The sequence below is a fragment of the Harpegnathos saltator genome, unplaced genomic scaffold (genome assembly GCF_003227715.2).
Source record: "Harpegnathos saltator strain DR-91 unplaced genomic scaffold, Hsal_v8.6 scaffold140, whole genome shotgun sequence".
Classification (NCBI taxonomy): Eukaryota; Metazoa; Arthropoda; class Insecta; order Hymenoptera; family Formicidae; genus Harpegnathos; species Harpegnathos saltator.
Genome location: NW_020229918.1, coordinates 164,290 through 183,458, shown reverse-complemented (window position 1 = coordinate 183,458; position 19,169 = coordinate 164,290). Strand labels below are relative to the sequence as shown.

At 46.8% G+C, this 19,169-nt stretch overlaps 1 protein-coding gene across 9 annotated transcripts in view; it reads right to left on the bottom strand.

The window, feature by feature from the left end:
• LOC105189135 (cyclic nucleotide-gated cation channel alpha-3) overlaps window positions 1–19,169 on the bottom strand; it is a 143,556-nt gene that overhangs the window by 81,796 nt on the left and 42,591 nt on the right. For 8 of the 9 annotated variants that reach the window (XM_025308166.1, XM_025308168.1, XM_025308169.1 and 5 more), the window contains exons 3-8: window positions 11,646–11,929; window positions 10,035–10,273; window positions 9,147–9,361; window positions 7,740–7,995; window positions 6,306–6,560; window positions 4,279–4,409 (exon numbers count right to left, since the gene is read on the bottom strand). In XM_025308166.1, the coding sequence (XP_025163951.1) occupies window positions 4,279–4,409; window positions 6,306–6,560; window positions 7,740–7,995; window positions 9,147–9,361; window positions 10,035–10,273; window positions 11,646–11,929 (1,380 nt within the window). The remainder of the gene's footprint in view (window positions 1–4,278; window positions 4,410–6,305; window positions 6,561–7,739; window positions 7,996–9,146; window positions 9,362–10,034; window positions 10,274–11,645; window positions 11,930–19,169) is intronic. The other variant, XM_025308170.1, reaches the window with a different exon arrangement.

Genomic DNA, 19,169 nt, shown 5'->3' with positions numbered 1-19,169 from the left:
GCATGGTTATTTCCAATTAGCCTTTACCGCGGGCGTAACGCGCCAATAAACTATTTAACGACGGCCAATTAAAAGTGAACTTTGCGGACGCGACGGCGACGTGGTGGCAAAATCACGGGAGTTTTGCACCAATCGCGGACAATATTCCGCGCGAGAAGCAGTATCTAAATCGTCAGCGGATACACCAGACGTGTAAACTCACGGCGAACTCGTCAACGGCTATAGCCGTTTAATGATAGCCAATTGTGCGAGGGAGGAAGGGAGGGAAGGAGGGAGTCTAACGAACACTCGCTGTCGTAATTATGGCAAATTGGAAAACTTTTTGAGCGACTATGACGACGTTTGCGCCGTAAATTGTTACGCGAGCGACGACACGAGGAGCGTAGAAAATTATGAGTTTGACGAATTACTCTCGCGTGCGATCTTCTTCCCGCACTTCAGGCACGTCGCCTTTCGAACGAAAATTCGCACGCCTGCAGCGTGCTACTGCGGACGCCATTTCGATCCTCCGTTTCGCACCGTACAAATATTTTCTTTTACTTCCGTCTATATATATATATGGTATATATATATATATATAATATATATTCAAATTCCGCCGCACACTGTAGCATATTTGGCTAAAAGGGACGCATTAAGACTTTTGTTTCGCCCGTTTCGCGCACGCACGCGCACGCGTGTGCGCATTTTTCTCTTCTTTATATTCTTCCGTGCGAACGTTTGTTTGTCCCGCGCGGGGTGGATAATTCACGGCAATCCAATAAATCCACGATTGTCACGTAGCAACTGCGCGCGCTAGAGCAATAACGATACCGCGCGGCGGATCTCGTAACGAGATTTCGCGTAGCTGAAGGCGGGCGAATACGGAATTAGAAGAAATTCTATTGCGTTCCATATTTAATCACCGACGCTGTGCCGCCGGAAGCAGTTTAATTCCCCGGGGAAAATTGCAAAAGTAAAGAGCGCGCGCGGTCATTACCGCACCGTCGCGCAGTATTTTATATTTCCGCGGATCCTGCGGAATTACGTTTATAGTATTAATCTCGGCGCAATTCTCCGTTCCGCGTCGCAAATAAAATTCCGCCCCTGGGGCCGCATCGAATTTAAATCGGTTTATCATGACGGAGGCAAAAGGCAGGAAGAGGGCAGGAAGAAGGGCGCGAGGCGGGAGTAAACGCGCGGAAGATTTGATAACGTTAAATAGCGCATTTGTGCTTGCATCCCCGGCGATTCTTCACAGCGAATTTTATTCGCCGTATCACATCTTACTCCACAGAGTCGCGATCGCGCTCGTCTTCTTCAAGAAGACTTGTGCTACGGCCGATCGATCCCGCGCGAACGAAAGTGAACTTTCTTAAACCGTTATCGTAATATTTCCGTTATTCCGTTATTTCTTTGTGTGACGTGTTTTCCTACGCGCCCTGTTCTCGTGATTTCTTATCGCACAGCCATCGCTTGCTCCCCCTCCCCCTCGGACTAACCGGCTTCGTATCGCGAAAGAACTCACCGACGAACTAACGAAGCTCCGACGAGCTCGACGTCGATTATGCAGAATTTATTCTGCGACGTTGAGTCTACTCGACTTTCACACGGTAAATAAATTTGAAATTTCCGCGATATTGAATTCTTGTTGTGTCAACGTCCACACCGCTCTTTCTTCCTCCCTCCCTCTCTCTCTCTCTCTCTCTCTCTCTCTCTCTCTCTCTCTCTTTCTGTCTTTTTCTCTCTTTCGTAATGTCAACACTCCGCTTTTCGTTGCGCAACAAACTATGTATGCAACTTTGCACGAGACGCTTGCACAGACGAAAAGTTGTCTGGGCAAAGCAGCCGACGGAAACACCAAGACAGCTTGATATCCGTAAAGAACGAGACGTATATCGGAGGAGCGAGGTAGGTAATAATTTCGCGTCGGTGGAAAACTGAGGACATGAGCCGAATGGGCGAATTAATATACAGCTTGCGAGTCTGTACGGGATTAAATCGAAATAGGCAAATTCGTCGTTAAATAAAAATTAGAATACGTATCCTGCGCATCGCGATCGCGGTTTATTCCAGGGAGGTAATTATCGGACGCGCATTTCTTCTTTGACATGCGTGCGAGTTATCGAGTGTCTCTCTTCTTACCTCGCGGTATTTTGTCCGCTTTGCCGTCGCCGAGATTCCACAAAGTTGCAATCAAAGTGCAACTGAGCTTCTTGTCATTATAAAGAGAAATATTAATTTGTTCTTGGCACACTGACGATTGACATTTCGATTAAGCTTCGGTAAAATTCAAAGACGGAGAACCATGCGGCATGAAAGGCTCGTTTACATGCTATAATTGGCAACTCTGCGGTCACTTCTTTTGTTGCATAACCATATCGATCGCGGATGTTAAGGGCGAAATGAGTGAAACGCGAGCGTCTTCGATTTTCTCCGCAAGCGCCGCGAGTTCCCTTGTCCAGCTCTCGCGTCGTTACGTCAAAGAAATCTCTCACCAACATAATGGAGATAACGAGAGAACTCGTTCCAGCTTTTCAACGATCCCCAAAGACCGTCATTAAACATTGATCGTGTCGGCTTTCCTTGTTATACGAGAATCGAGGGATTTACAGAGCTTCTTAAAGGATCTTAATCGGTGAGCTGGAAAATCGCAATTGGGACAAATGCTGTTTTCACATTTCCTATCTTAATTGCGCCACAGCTGGACTGTGGCTAATGTCGAATTCGATTGCACTGAACTCTGCTTCCGAGATGAGGGAGAGAGACGTTCGTTCGCTGGCAGTCCGACCGCTGCGAAATATATCTTGGGACTCCATCGTGATCGGACGACGTCGCGCAAGAAGCTTACTTGCACAATGGCGAGGTCTTCCACCTCTCGGTTATATCTTCCATGGTTCTCTGGCGCATTGCGCGATACAATGCGGCCGGAAACTCATCGGCGGTTATTGTCGTAATGGAGCGCGTAGCGCTCGGCGTAAGAGAAGGTCGTGTTAAAACGACCGTTGTGTCGTATCTTGCTCCTTCCTTCTCACGCCAGAGTCTCGACGCCGAATCGCGAGAGAATCATTTCGCGGGGAAAAAGAGAGAGAGAGAGAGAGAGAGAGAGAGAGAGAACCGCGTAACAGCCCGACGAGTCGTGAAATACCGAAGGTGTAAGGGTGGAAATGCGGATGGCGGTGAAACTGCGACGCGCGGCGCAATTAAAACGGGACTCCGGCGCGAAACGAAGTGTCCATTTCCTGCTCAGCGTTAATTGAAAATGCAGTTATGTATCATCCCCTCGGCGCGACGGAACGGCTCGAGAGGGCCGGAGAGGCTTCAGGGACACTGCCTTATGGCGATCTGCCAAGCTGCTACTCGAGCGACTGACTTAGGACACAGCGGAAGGATAAGGTCCGTTTTCGCGCGTTTTTCGGCAGATGTAGAAAAAGTTTGGTCGTAAAAATTCATTCGGCCGCGCGATCATTCGAGTTTCAGCTCGCTCGTAACGTACGTAAGCGTATTCTTCCATCCCTTTCTTTCCTTTTTTTTCTCGTGATGGAACATTAGGGAAATGATGTCTGTGAATTTGAGCTTTGCCCTTTCGCCACGTCGCGTCGCGAACTCGTCTCTCTGTATCCACCTGATATAGGTGTCTTTTGTCTCACTCAGCGGCGCGATTGTTGCCTCCTCTCTCTCTCTCTCTCTCTCTCTCTCTCTCTCTTTCTCGCTCTTTCATTCGCTCCCTGCATCTACGAGATTCCCCCCTTGTCGTGTGTGTTGCATCAAATTAGCTCTTAAACTTCGGAAGTTGAATCTGGATTAAGACGTTCGCGTTATAATGCCAGCCACAATTCGCGCTCTGATTCACCTGATTCGAGCACTTTAGATGAACAATTGCCGTCATTTTAAACGTTCGTACGAACTTTGCGAACTTCCGCGTAACTCGTTTCACGGGTGTTTCGGATGAAAATCGTAAATTTCGTTTCGCGCCGTGAGGCATGACGCGCGTCGAATTGTTTGCGTTTACAGTCACGAGCCAAGAGATGAATATCTTCGTGAATCTCTCCTCTTCCGAGTGTGCTTGCTTCTGCGCTTTTCCGCCGCGGGTACGAGCGGCTCGAAATGAACTTTCGCAAAATATGCGATTAGAATTCGCGGGCGTTGGCCGATGGAAATTCGCGCTGCTCGTGACGTACAAACGAAATCGCCGGTGGATCCCGCTCTCCACTCTCGCCGTTCTGCGGGAAGTTTAAGTACCGCCGGCAAGTGCGGATGCAAAAATGCGTGCATGCGTGGAATTTGAATCTGACTCACCCTGAAACTCCTTTCGCGCTGCGCTGACGGAAGTGACGATGTTCGCGACATGCCCCAGCACCGTTGCGAACAGCAGCAAACCGAAGAACAGCTGACCAATCACAAAGAGGTACTCGCCCTTGCTTCTCGGCCTGCGACAGAAAGGAAGAGAAATAAGTAGAAAAACAGAGAAGAAAATGAGTGCATCGGCAATCGCGTCTTTCGGCCAACGTATGCTCGTCTCAAAACGCACTCAACATTTTTAATCGCGAAAATCGATCGGCTTTCACGCGAGGGAGGATTCAATTCACGAATGCCTTTCTATGAAAACACAAATGAACAGAGAGCGGGGATACAAAGCTCCTTCGCTCGTTCCTTTATTAAGTAATTATTCACCGCGGGCGTCGCGCTCTCTTTCACACTAAATAAGAAGCATAAAGACCACTCTCGAATGGAAATTCTCTGTCCGACGAGTAAATCGGCCGAAGCGAAAACGTTTTCTCACCACCGTCCTTTCGCGCGGATCTCTCTCTATTTTAGGTGCGCCAACGAAAATACCGATCCACTCACTCATGCTTTTTTCGCCCAGCCGATTGCATGGCCGCCGGCGCGGCGGTCGAGTGGGCTGTGCGCGAAATAATGACTTCGAGTTTTCGTTTGGCTCGGCAAAATATCGGCGAGTAATTGATATGATCCGCGAGTTTCCAGCGTAAAACACGACGGATTTCGGTGCGTACGGCACGCGCGTGTACGTGCGGCTAAAATAAACGCTATTGAGCAAGATCGTTATAATCGCGAGTGCATTCCTCGCGAGCAGCGTGTATCGCGGCATTAAAATACCGAAAAAAAAACGGCGAAAAAACGGCGAAAAGAAAGATCTCACCGTCGATTCCGAGACGTCGGATTCCGACCGTCCCCACCACATCCGTCCAGTGGTGCGATTCTTTAACTCGTTATTGGAGTTAACGACACTTTCGTTATCGTTGCGCAGCTTTTGTATATCGTAGAAAAGCTGCGCAACGACAACGAAACTGTCGTTAACTCCAATAACGAGTAAAGAATCGCACCACAGGCGCTTTTTGTCGATTAGCGCATATTTCGCACGCGTCCCCTGTCCCCCCCCTCTCGGATTTTACATTTCGCGAGAGTTACATTTCGCGCGTGCTGCACAACCGCGAGTGGTGGTGACGATGTATGCCCCGGTATGTTTTATTAAAAATTGATCGCTCTGGGACGTCATTACGTCATTACGTGTACGTGCGCGCGCGCGCGCGTGCGGGAATGCGTAGAATTACACGCGGAACGTTATATGCGGTTAATGATGTCGAGATCCCGCGGGGATCGCGATGTTGGAGCGTGGATGTGAAATTAAAAAGAGAGGAGGAAAGAAAAACAGTGGGGAGTGGGAGGGACCGTCGTTCTAACAATCCCGTGATGACGACGCGTGCGTTTGATACGCTTTTACCGCACCGCATGTATATCGATTCGAAAATAATGCGCTTTATAACGGCGTAAAAAGCTATTCTCGAAGGGGCTGTCGCGACGTTAAAAAAAAAAGAAAAAAGAAAAATAGGAGAATACCCAAGGAATTACGCGCGACCGCGGATGGGACACTATCATATCCAATTGCCGCATAATTGCGGTTGGCGTTTACGAAATTTTCTTCTCTCTTTTATTTTCCACCGCTGTCCGACTAAATAGCGAACGCGCGCAAATACGCGCGTTACACGTTTTTATCTTGTGCGTAATTCACGTAAATGAATGAAAAAAATCCGCGCGGCATGAAAATTTCAACGAGCGGAACGCGGCACGTGCGGGATTTAAACGTTTGAACGAACGGCCAGAATTTGCGCCCATGCGAGCGCAGCGATCCTCTCTTTCTCCCTCTTTTGTGTTGCTGTTACTTTTTTACAGTCCTTCGGACCGTAAACACGCAGGGAGCAAGCGATGATCGCGCACGCATCTGGGATCTGGGGATCGCTCTCGAATTTCCGCAATGATAACGCCTTACGAAATTTGTAGAAGGCTAAAGGGAGAGAAGGAAATACCTGGGCAGATCACCGATGGTCGTTAGAGCGAGAGTACACCAGTAGTAGCTCTGCAGGTACTGCTTCACCACGTCCGCCGTCTCGGAGTCGCTGAACACCCAGTTCTTACTGCCGAAGCCATTGTTCTTATAAATAATGTGATAGAGGCACCCGTTCCAGTGAAAGATCACCAGTAAATAATGTATCAAGGAGGTGGAGCGAAACAAATTCGGGTAGTTTGTGTGTCGCTCGGTCCTGTCCATGAACGCCCAAAACCTACGTCAGAGGCGGAGAGAAAAGGCGGGTTGAGAAAATTGGCGGAAATTCCGGCGGTCGCGGTGATAAATTTCGAAATTCCTCGCGGAACATCGCAGCGGGAAGCTTCGCGCGAAGTACAACGAACGTTTTTGGGGACGAGCGTTTCTTCTAATTTTCGTGCGAGCGAACGCGCACATTGAGCGCGACAGCGACGACGGCGACGACGACGACGACGACGACGACGATGAAGAAGAAGAATCCAGGTCGCGTGCCTTCAACAGGTTAAAATACGCTTTCCGTTCGGCCTTCTTGTTTTATTTATTATTTACGAGCATACACCCTTCTTCCCCGAAATTCCGTTCCGATAGATACGTCGTGCCCCCTCCGTTCCCCCCGATTCCGCCCACGATTGGCCGTGGAGATGATGTAATGCGAAACGACGATCGTTGATGCGGCACGCATCTTCACGTTCGTAGGAGAAAGCGCGATCCGTGTTGTATGTGCTCCCGTTAAAGAATAATATTGAGGAACAACAACATAGACGAATCGCGCGCGCGGTTATCTGTTCGACGTGGTTTCTCTTTAGTTTCTTTCGTCTTTTGTTTCGCTTCTTTTCCACTACAATCATATTCGCTACTATCAGATTGTCGATGTATCCAGCGGAATGTAAATGTTCGTGCGTGAAAGATCAGCGTCGCATTACCGTGGCTCTACACTCAAACTTTTGCAATCCCTTTCAATCTCGGCTCAGCCCAAACAAGTCCCGCTCGGTGGTGCTCCACGGAAAGAAATCCGAACTTTTCGCACTTGCACATTTCCCGGTACCAATCATGGCGCGGCGAGCCGGGACGAGAAGAGAAGAAATTCGCCCGATCTCGATCGCTCCGAACTCCGAACGTGTATTTGACTTGTTGAGATCGAAATAAAATTTCTGCGCGTGTTCTTGCTGAACGAGTGTAAAAAGCGCTCCGGTTCGTTGTGCTCCGCGCGCTCAATTCCGCGCGAGGGGAATCAATGTTCCTCGAGTGCGTACATCGTGCATCGTAAGCGAATAATTTTCATGCTACGTGAAAAAAACTCAAGTTTTCTCAAGTTTTCGTGAAATTTCAAGACTGCGCAGAACTCTGTGCAGTTGATTTCACGTAAGCCAGAGAAATCGCAAAGAGAAATAATATATAAATATTGAATGATAGTTACCGGTAAATTTTTACGAGTCTAAAACTTCGCAGCATACTGTTAAATCCTATAGATAAGTATAAAAAGTCGAGGGGCAGCAGGCACAGGATGTCTATGTAAAACGTGGTGCTGTTTGTGTAATGATTTCTCAGTTTTGTGGCGTCGGTTTGCAGCACGCCGTCTTCCAAGTATCCCGTTCGAATGTGAAATATTATGTCGAGCACGTATAAAAAATCCGAGAAGTAGTCCAGGCAGAACCACACCCAACGGGTCTCTCCTGTGTTTGAAAACAGATACATTTCATCTCAAGCACTTTCATCTCAATGTATACCGTAATGTATGATCATAGTCGATCTTTGTAACGATTTATTACGAAAGAGAGAAATGCCGCGGAACGCGTTTTGACTTTTGCGAAAATCGCACGAACTCTCGGGATTTGATTCGTTAGCATTTTTCCCATTGCCATTCGATTGTAACTCGAAAGTCATTGATGCTTGGTTATCGATCGCCATTATATTTAGTTCTATTTTTTGTATTTGCGAGTTGCAAGAGCGATAAAGCGATTTTTCCGACACTCGACGCGGACGCGAAATATATAATATTGTTGATATCGTTATTTCCTATTTAATTCACGAATTATTTTGCAAATTATTGTCCACCATGTCGGCGCTCGCTTTAACATTTAATTAAAGCTGATGTTAAGCAGATGTTAAAGTAGAGCGTTTTAACCAAAATTTAATTCACTCAATAACGTTTGAAACTCTTGGATATGGAATGTCATCAAGTGCAATTCACAGTTTTGGAATGCTTTCACATCGATAAACTAAAGAATGTAAACAGGGCCGCAATATAACGGTCCTCTCATATTTTATATTAGGAGAGTTTTAATTTACTTTATAAAATATTGCCCCGCCGTTCCGTTCTGTACAATTCGAGCTCAAATCCGTATATTTAGTATACTTTTAATTAAAAACATTCTTTTTTTTATGTTATACGAGCATCTGTTTGCAAATGAAAAAATGACAATCGCGGGATTTTAAAACGTTAAAAATAATACAGAATAATCACATGAAAATAAGTCGAATTGCGCGGATGGAAAGAGTATATTTTAATTAATTAATTATATCTATATATATATATATATATATATATATATATATATATACATCTTCCCAATCTTAGAACGAAGATATTTACTAGAATACGCTCACGGATTAATCAATATAAGACCCAACCTCCAAAGATTCGCCGGCCTCTGCTTCAGCGATTTAATTAATTTTTTTTTTAGGAAAACAGATTAACGGATTTTGCGAAGTTGGAGCTCTTATAAATTTCCGATCCGCGGATCTCGGCCTCAAAGCCGCACATAAAACGGCCCCATCGCGCCCTCGGCGAGGAGGAAAAGTCATAAGCGCGTCGCGAACTTACCGTTGATCTCCTGGAAGGCAAACCTATAGATGATCACCCAGAAGTTATAAAGAAAGGCAAGGGAAACCACCATTGACCAATAGTAACAGAGACGTCCCGCAGGATCGAAGATGAAGGACCAGTTCGGCGCGCCCGTGCGGAAACCCCTCGATCCTGGTTGTCCGGGATAGCCTCTACTACCGCGTTGCTGCTGTTGCTGCTGCGCCGTATACCTCCTGAGACAGTAATTCAACGAACGTGCGTTGATTAATTGCTGCCGTGTCTAGCAGCGGTTACGCGACGTGGCCGATCATTTTTCGTTACTGCTCCCGCTACGGCCTTCAAAGTATCGAGCGCACGGAAGGCGGCCGTGGAAAGGATTCGCGCGCGCGCAGCCTCACCGAGTTTTCGCCGAGATCAAGATAAAGCTGCCGTCGCTTAGTTAGGAAGCGCTCGTTTTCACGTAATCCCACGTTGCTTTCGCTACGGGAACCAATGCCCTCGCGAAGATACCGCCGGTTGAGCGGAGCCCGCGCGGCAGCGATTGAACGGTCTTTAGAAGCGCAAGAAACGTCGTACCGCGCGGCATTAACTCAGAGCATCCAAGAAGTCGCTTGAATATTTATGATCCCATCGCTACGCGGATTTCTTCGTTATATTCATCCTCCTGGATTTTCACCGCGGATTTTATTCCCTTCCCTTTCCGCCTCCTCCGCCGTGAAAAACGAAATTAGCATCAAATTGAATTTTTCCACGAATATCCGTCTTTTCCTCGATCTCGAAATATCTCGATAACGAGAGTTATCGAGATATTTCGAGAGAGATAGACCGAAGTCGGCCGTCGGAGCATTTTGATATTCGCCGCTAATTGAAACACTTCGCGCTCGATTGCCAATCGAGAGTACTCACGTCTCGGTGCCGTTGCAGCTGCTGTTGCTGAGATGATTGACCGACGCCGGTGTGTGCAGGTGCGACTGCTCGCGCGACGGCGTAAGCGCAACTGCATACGGCAGCTTGAATCTGCCCCTAAGGTGATCCCTCCTCTTCGGCTTGCGGCACAGATCAAGCTCGCTCGCTCTCCGATTCACGTACGTATCGTGAAGCGAATCGCGCGACGAGCTGAAGTAACGCTGCGAAACAGAATACACCTGCACCAATTAGGATGCATGAGGTTTCCCCGGAGCGACGTTGACACTGCGCGAAAATCATCCTCGCCCCTTCTCTTCCGTCCCTTTCACCCCGTTCTGCTCCTGCTTCCGGCTATTCATACGTGCTAATACGCACACTTACCGCAATCCGTTCAGCCACGAATAGCCGTTTCTCGGGCACGCGCGCGCACGTTCGCAGGCACGGCTTATAACAATGACGCGATTAATTAATATATTCGTCGTATTTTGCCCAATTGTGCCGCGCACGAGTCGGCTGTTTTTTTATTTTCCCAGGAATCCTTCTCGTATATATATATATATGTGTGTAGGATTCGCGCTTCTCCTCGACTCGCACTGAGAAGTGTAGTCGTGTAGTCGAGAGAGGGCCCCGCGGAAGCTAGCGCGTGGGGGCATGGGCTAGAGGCTAGAATAAGAGCAAGAGAAATCGTCGCTCGAGTTAAGATATACAAGAAGCTAACGTGTATAACCTCATTCTTTGATTGTATCCTAATATACTATTCTATCGCTTCAAAAGGTTCACGCTTACTTCCCAACCTGTCGGGTATTCGTCAAATCCTACATATATATTTTTCGCGCTGGTTTATTCCAACTCCCTCGTGCAATATCTGAGCCACCGGAGTATGGCTTCCATGTGGTATCGGAGCCGCTTCGTTCGCGGGACTGTTGCTGCAAATTCTTTTTTTTTTCAGTTTTTCTTTTCGCATCGCGGATAGTTCGGTATTAAGCGCGTCTGTCGCGGCGTGCTCGTGCACGCGTAGAACGTTTTTCATAAGGGTACATATAATTTGATTATTATCCCGTTTTTATAAACGCTGACTGGAATATTTAACTTACGCGGCATAATTACAGAAACTCATTCGCTCTTCTCTGCCTTTTCTCTATTGCTCCTTCATTTTCCAGTTTTAATCAAAGCTACTTTTTAATATCGACTTTGCGATGCGAGAGTGTATACTTGAAAAATACGTTAAATAGCGCAACGACGCTGTTTTATGAAAAGAAAAACCAGTAATTAAAATGTGCTTGCATGTGGGTACTTGCATTGTTCGAGAAGAAGAGAGACTCGCGACACATGATGGGTGAGGAGCGGGTAGAGCGGACGTAACATTAATATTTTCCGCGCACCCACTCTCGATCGGACCGTGCGATTCTCCGTCCGCAGAAGCGCGAAATTACTCGCCGGAAAGAGGATTTTCGCGGGAGGAAACGCTCGGGGATCAGGTATCGAGTGACAATGGCGTGGCGAGATCGCTCACGCGCGCAGGCACCGAGTGTCCTCGCCAGGATATTTTCCGAGTGGCGAGTGGCGGTGAAAGGAATATTTTAGCGCACGCTCGCTCGCGTGGGGACCAACCTGCTGCTGATGTTGCTGGTAGTAGTGATGCGTGGGTGTGTGTCGGCCCATGAATTTACCGCTGACGAGATCCAAGAGACTCTGCCTCGAGGGTATAACCCCCCTGGACACGTTCTCCGCGCTCTTGGTGTCATCCTCCTTTTCCCTACCGCCACCGGTTCTGCCATCGCCGGTCCTTCCGGTCCTGCCGTCCCGGTGCTTCTCACCCCCGCAGCTCAGGGCGGACGCGGAGCCGCCGCTCAGACGATGCCTCACACCGCCACCGCCGGCCGATGTGATGACGCCTGCAACATCAAACGGAGATGACTGTAAATGGCGATTTCTTCTTAAACCTTCTGCTTTTATCTCTTCTATCTATCTCTTTTTCTCCCCCTACTTTTTTCTTCCTTTCTTTCTCTCTCTGAGTCGATCTCCACTTTCAAGTTCCCTCCACTTGGTACAGAATTTGGTGTCTGCTTCAGCTCGTAGTTACGTTTCTTTCCTCATCTCGTTAGCGTGTGATATCTTGAAATGATTTTACCTTCGTTACGCATGACACGTTACTCTTTTCCGTACGCGTCATCTCTTGCGCATCTCTTGTAGCAAAGTTTTAAGTATATTAATTACCACATGTGCCTAATCTCGTATCATTATCCATGCAAATTCTTCTTGATCACGTAGCGAGTTTCGAAAAGTATTCATTTCCGAGGTTAATGCAATGTACGACGCTCGTTTCACGAGACAGTCGCAAACTTTCATACTCTACATTTTACATCCGACTTTGACAATTTCATATCTCCACGAGGAACGTAATAAGATTAACAAAAGGCAAGATACTCCGGCACCAATGTCGCGATTGTCTACTGGGATACAAAGTGACACTCCTGACTACCCTGAAAAATGGCGTAATGAAGCTTCGCGTCGGTACCACCTGTGGATGTGATGACGCCCACAACGTGAGAGGGACTCCGGCGTGAGACGGGTGATCCCTTTTTCGCGTCTCATGAGTGTAGAATTTCCTGCGTAACGAGGCGTAACGAGGAGTAAAGCGCAACGCGCACAAGAATGGCGTAGAGACCGACGCGAAACATAAAAAGTGGAAAGTGATTAATTCCTTTTTTTTCAAGACTCGGTCCCGGTGATTCGGTTTCAGCAGAAAAAAGAAAAGAAGAAAAAAGGAAGAGAGGAAGAAAAGGAAAACTTAGAGTGAACTTCGGTGAAGATTACAGTTTTTATGAAAGGAAAAATGTCGGAAATCTAAAGGAAAGGAAAAAAGATTTCTTGCGAAACTCCTCTTGGGTTTCTTAATGCATACTTTCTATTTATTATATTATATTATTTATTCCTTGTTAAACGAATGATGTGCGTGAATTTACGTCAAAAGTAACGCCGACTCGGCGCACACGGAAAACCCGAGGCTAAGTACTGCGAGGATCGCGTCGCACGCGCGCGCGCGGAAATGTGAAGAGGAATAAGCAAGTTTTGCGAAGGTGAAGCGTCCTTACATTATCTTCGTGCGCGATGACACCTGCAATGTCAAAGAGACTGCAACGGAGCGAGTCTCGCTTTCTTGCAGCACGAGATTACGGCTCATCCACTTTTGCTAGATAGTAACGAGGTGTGACATAATAAGAACGCAAAATTCGCACAGGAGAAAGCTCATCGTCTCCGTTACCGTTTTGAATCTGCTTAACCGGGAATAAGTTTTTGGAGAAGGTCATCATCGCCCATCCGCTGTATTAGTACGTATCACGGATTACTCTCCCGTTCGAAATAGAACGTGGTCTCTCGTATTTTTATTCTTGCGACGATCGCAGAAACGTGGAAGTTGCGAGCGAACGAGACGCGTACCGCGAAATACTTTCTCCCTGCGAGTACGAAAATTTATTAATTTCGCTCAAGTTTCGAGATTGCCCGTTTACGCATTATATTTACAGACTTGGTTTTAGATAATGATCTCGCAAATTCGTCAGCACGATGGAGGTGTATAACTTTGCGACAGAAAGAGACAGAAAGGGAGGAAGGCACGAGAGGGAAAGAAAGAGAGAGATAAGGACTTGTGTACCGCCGAGAAAAGAAAGAGAGAGAGAGAGAGAGAGAGAGCTGGGTGGTAGAAACGAGGAGAACAGAGAGAAGGATAATTACATGAAAGACGAATGAAAATACGTGACCGAGAGCTGCCCACGTAAGAGTAACCAAGTGTTACTCTAGAAGCGTCATAACGAGATTTCTGCTCTTCTCTAGCTGTTTCACAAATAATCTCACCCGCTGCGACGTCCTCCATTAAAACGGTCGGGAAAAACGATCGCAAGAAAATCTGCGCCGACGTTCTCTTCATTACTTCTCCCTCCCTCCCTTCCTTCCTCCCTCCCTCCCTCCCTCTCTCCATCTCTGTTATTCTCTCGTTAATGTGATGTAAAACGACACTGCGCAAAACAAGCAACAAGAGAATTTTGGTTGAATACGAACCCCGAGGAGAAGGAACTCGCAAATTTACGCTCAATAACGGTTGAGATGGCTTCGACGGATTTACCCTTACTACATTTGGCTCTGGTCTATTCTCGAGTGAGAAGTGGTTGCGAGATAATTTTGTTAATTGAAACATATTTATTGCTACTTTATATATATAACACCGATGTTTAACCGATTACTTATACTGTATACATATATACCGTTTCTTCGGCGGACCGATTCAAGGACACTCCAGAATCTCGCTTTATGACATAATGACCGTGCCGTAATCTCGTCGCGCTAATTTTGAATATAGAAACAATATTTTGCCAATGCACTATAATAAGAATTGGTGAATATGAGTGGCAGACGATTCCAATTACGTTCCAAGTCTTGTTAAAAAGATCACACGCTCGAGCGACAGTACAGTGGACATAAAAGTAATTGCTTCCTGGCACCCGGGAGAATTAATAGCATAAGTTTCAAAGTGAGAGAACCAAGATAAATTTAACTACTTGGTAACGCGAAAGGTGCGCAATGCAAAAAATTAGGAAAACGACGCTGAACGTCAATTTACTCGAACATCTTTGTAGTGGCCACGTCGTCTACGATCTCGGCTCCTTTTTCCAGACGCTCCTAAAATTTCCCACCGACAGATAATTCTCTCTCATCGAGAGAGGCAAAGATAAATCGTCATCAAAATTGAATTTAACTTGGACGCGCGCTCGCGCGGAGATCTCATTGAAAGTCGCAAGCTCCCGCAACGGGATTCGCCTCGCTCGAAATATATGCGACTGAAATGATTTTAGATCGACCGGGTGGGAGGTTTCCGATGAATTATGCGCAGCACGCCTGGCGGTCATTATAGCAAAGGACGAATTAATTCTAGCCGGAAGCTGCGTCGCGAGAGGTTTATTCGCTCTGGGCACGAGGTCGCGTGGCCGATGCTTTGGACAAGGGCCATTGTGTCGTTCTCTCTCAAAGACCAACGGAACGCAAATATTGTGTTCGGGTAAACGTACATACGTACACGGCATACGTACAGCCGACGCGATAAGACCGTGTCGACAATGAGGGTTCGCGTCACTCGCCCGAGCGAATTTAGACATTGTCCTGCTGCGCACGTTTTTTATTTCGCATTTCATCGATCCGATTCGGCGAATGTCCGCGACCCTTTCGCTGCTGGCCCTCCCAGGTAGCACTCGATCCTTCCGACGTTGGCGGCGATTTGCGCGTTGTGCATTTTAAAACGTTAATCAAAAACAAAGGGAAAACGCCGAGACGACCCCATAAACCGTAATTTACGACCATTATGCGCCGCTCCGCGAGCTCTTTCAGTTCTCTCTTTCTCTCTCCCTTTTTTTTTTCTCATTCTTTCTTCTCAACTTTCGAATCTTTTATGAATCTCTTGGCGTTGTGCACGGCACAGTACGTCGCTCAGTATTGCAGAGGAAGGGATCGTTTCGACATACGTCACGCTCTTAATCGTGATTTATCGCGAAATAGAAATTGTGCAGCGCGGAAATTTTTACTTCGAGCACGGATTTCATTGGCGTAGTGAAAATGTTTTATGGCCGCGCACGTTACTCACTACGTTTGCGTTTTCGCGTAAATAAAAACAGGAAAACTAAAACAAACGGCAAAAGAGGAGGCGGCGCATCCGGCAACATACGCACCGATGTGAATGCGCACGTTCGCGAGCACTCGAATTTGAGCTTGCCTCGAACGTGTGCGAAGGTCTTTTCGGAATATTAGCCGCGCGATTTCGCTAATCCGAGAATTCCAAGTTCGTCAGAATACCAAGCCACGTCATTTCCGGAAACCGGAGTCTCACGGGCGGACGACTTTTCCCCGTGAAAGATATATTCGCTTTTCCGAACTTTTCCGAACGAAAATATCGCGATTCCAATATCCGTTTGCTCTCGTCTCGGTTGCAGAGCCGACGACGTCGCGCTCTGCACAGAAGAAGAGTAAGTTTAATGGTGACGCCGCGCCAAGCGGTTACGCAGAAATCTTCGTGACGGGGAAATCGAGAAAGTGCAATGTCGACGAAAAGCGAGGTAAAGTTAATTGCCCTTCGCCGTGACGATCCGGCGACAAATATAGCAGTGACATAAGTGAAATTGAAAGAATATTGCGCGAGACCTTGCGTGGAGATCATCGTTGCTCCCGATGATATCATACAATTGAGCGCGCGCCAACTCGAGCATTTGTTCCTTCCCGTTGAAATATTTTATACAATGTGCGCCAGGGTGTCGTTTCTCAATTTCATCCTACGTATTTCCTGATCAAACATATTGTTTGACACTGAGCTGTGTCTGACGGTGTTTGGCGGCAGCAAATATTTCAGAGTGTACAAAAGGAGTTGAGTATATCAAATTAATTAACAAAATAATGATTTTACAAATTATTTATAGTAAACATTCGTGTGATGCACGCGACGCGTGAATATTCAGGCACGAGGTATTTTTGACTCGAAAATGTCTCGTCAACCAAGATTGGAAAATATCATGAACGTTTTCTTAAATAAAGAATATCATTTGATTTATCGTCAACTGTGTGAATATACGCGGGAAGAATATTTTTGTCTTTCTCTTTTGTTACTGACACGTGAAAAAAATTGAAGATTTGCCGTAATACGACGGATCACGTAAAAATACCTCCAAGAGGATCTCGTCATCGAACGCTACCGCGATCGAACTGCTGACCCGTAACGAAAATGTCAGGCCACGGAAGCGGATAAGGCCTAATACCATATATTGTCGTGGAGACAATTTCGTATACGACGCGACCACTGGGGCGTAGAGGACATGGAGGTTACATCGATCGTGATGCTCGTTCTAGGGGAAAATGAGAAATTGTCACGAAATTACATATCGCGTCGCGCCGGATATACGCTGCAAATCCGGCGGTAACACTCATTTCCGGACAATACGCGTACAGTGTCCGCGCGTGCAACTGTCTATTTTCATTAAATAGCCGCCGACGATCTTGTCGTCGCACATTGTGCGACGAAAATTGGAAAATTTTCGCATAACGATCGCGACGACGCTCGAGAGAATGGCTCCATCGTGATTGCGAATTTGAGACCGATTATCTTCGCGACGATGATTCACGCGCTTATTTCCCTCCCTCCCTCCCTCCCTCGTTTTTCGAGAGGACCGCACGTGTGTCGAAAGAGCAACAAACAGTTTTCGCTCCCGGCTTCGTTCCGACATTGGGATCGAGGAAATGAGAAAAAAAGAGGAATCAAAGACTCGAGATGAAATTAAACCGGATGTTCGCTCTCGACGGGGCGAAGAACGTGCGGCAGAAATTTCATTCCGGCGTGTTTTTGACACTGCGTGACGGACACAAATGGAAGCCGAAAAAAGGAGTCCGGCGAGCGGAACAACAACAATATTGCAGGTATATAGGCGATGCGTCCAGCTTACCGATATATAGAATCGGGCAAGCTTTCAGAGCTGCTTCAAAAAATATCGGCTTTTTTCGGAAACCATGCGATTCCGCGTCCGAGAACATTCGATGAGAAGAAACGCCGCGACCGCGCGCGAAACGCGCATATAGTCGATAGTCGATATGAATATGCAAAGATGAATCCGTGTGCGACGGGCCAATTGGAAGGCAGAGCGAGTGCGGTACGTTGCATTTGCGCCAACGACACGATGCACGGGACGTTCCCGTCTGAAATACCGTTATTGTATATATGGGACGCGTACGTATCCGTCCGACCGCATAAACTTCGCCAGCGAAAGTGTCGGTGCATTAGTCGTGCGTAAAACGCGACAAACGTGAGCAAACGCGCGAGAGAGGCGAAAAACAATACTGGGAAAATAACGAATCATTTCCGAGCGAATGATTCCAATTTATTAAGCAACGTGACGGGAATGTGAAAAGAGGAACGCTGGAAGGGCCGGGATGTTCGTTCTTTTCCTTTTTTCTCGCGACAACAGAATTTTTACGGATTTTTTCCGTTAATCTTAGCAGCAACATCCCTTGAAATTCAATTACGACGATCGAAACCTGATACAGCGCGCGTGTATCTTGCGCCGATTACGAGTACACATACACGCAACCGCCATTGAAATTTGCAAGTGCACCGTTGCGTTATCAATCACGTAACCATTAGCCGAGGATTAGAAAGCCCCATCAAAACTTACTGATTAAAGTTAATCCTAGTACTTTAGATTAATGTCGCAATTTGCAACGTGCACTCGACGACGTAGCACTGTTATCGCTACTAACATTAATACAATGTGCCTTGCAGCGGCGATAGAATCAATATGCTACGCACCGATAACAGTTCGCATCGTACAAGAGCCATTCTACTAATCGTTTGCAGCGGAATCTGCACACCAAAGGTAGTGGTACAGGCCAGCGCATGACCCGACATAATACAGTAGTAGTAGTAGTAGTAGTAGTAGTAGTGGTATATGGTTGAACCTGCGTTATACAAAATTTCCACAGCGCCGATCTATCGACACGCTAGCACATAACATGCGCACACGCAAGAGAAATAGAGAGAGAGAGAGAGAGAGAGAGAGAGAGAGAGAGAGGAAATTTTACAGTTTACTGAGTTTGAATTTTTGCGTCAAATCGCTCTCAATCGGATCGACTTGCGAAACAAGCTACGACCACGCAGTAACGAACATAGCTCGAGAAGTACAGTCTGTAAAGTAAGAGTGTGCACAGCATAAATGGCAGTTGGCTTCAAATATCGTCCTAGTTTTTTTGTGAGCCGATAGATGAAATCTTTGTCGTGAATGCTTTGTCACAAAAGATTCAATTGGCGTCGAACTCTAACCTGAGAAACACGTTAACCGCCATGAGTGCCGCATACGCAGCCGCGCTACGAGGCTGTGTTCCTTTGTTCCCACCCCAAAGAACCAAAAATGTCATATGCAGTGGCTGCTAAATACATGGGAAAGTCAAAATCGTTCGTCGCTAAGTGGGTTCAGCAATATAAGAAGATAAAAAATGTCGTCGATGACTTGCCAGAACGTGGCTCGATAGGCAAAGTGCCTATAAAATAGCCGAATATGGAAAAAAAATTGTGAATTTGTTTAGGCAGAACCCGACATTAATGCTTAAAAT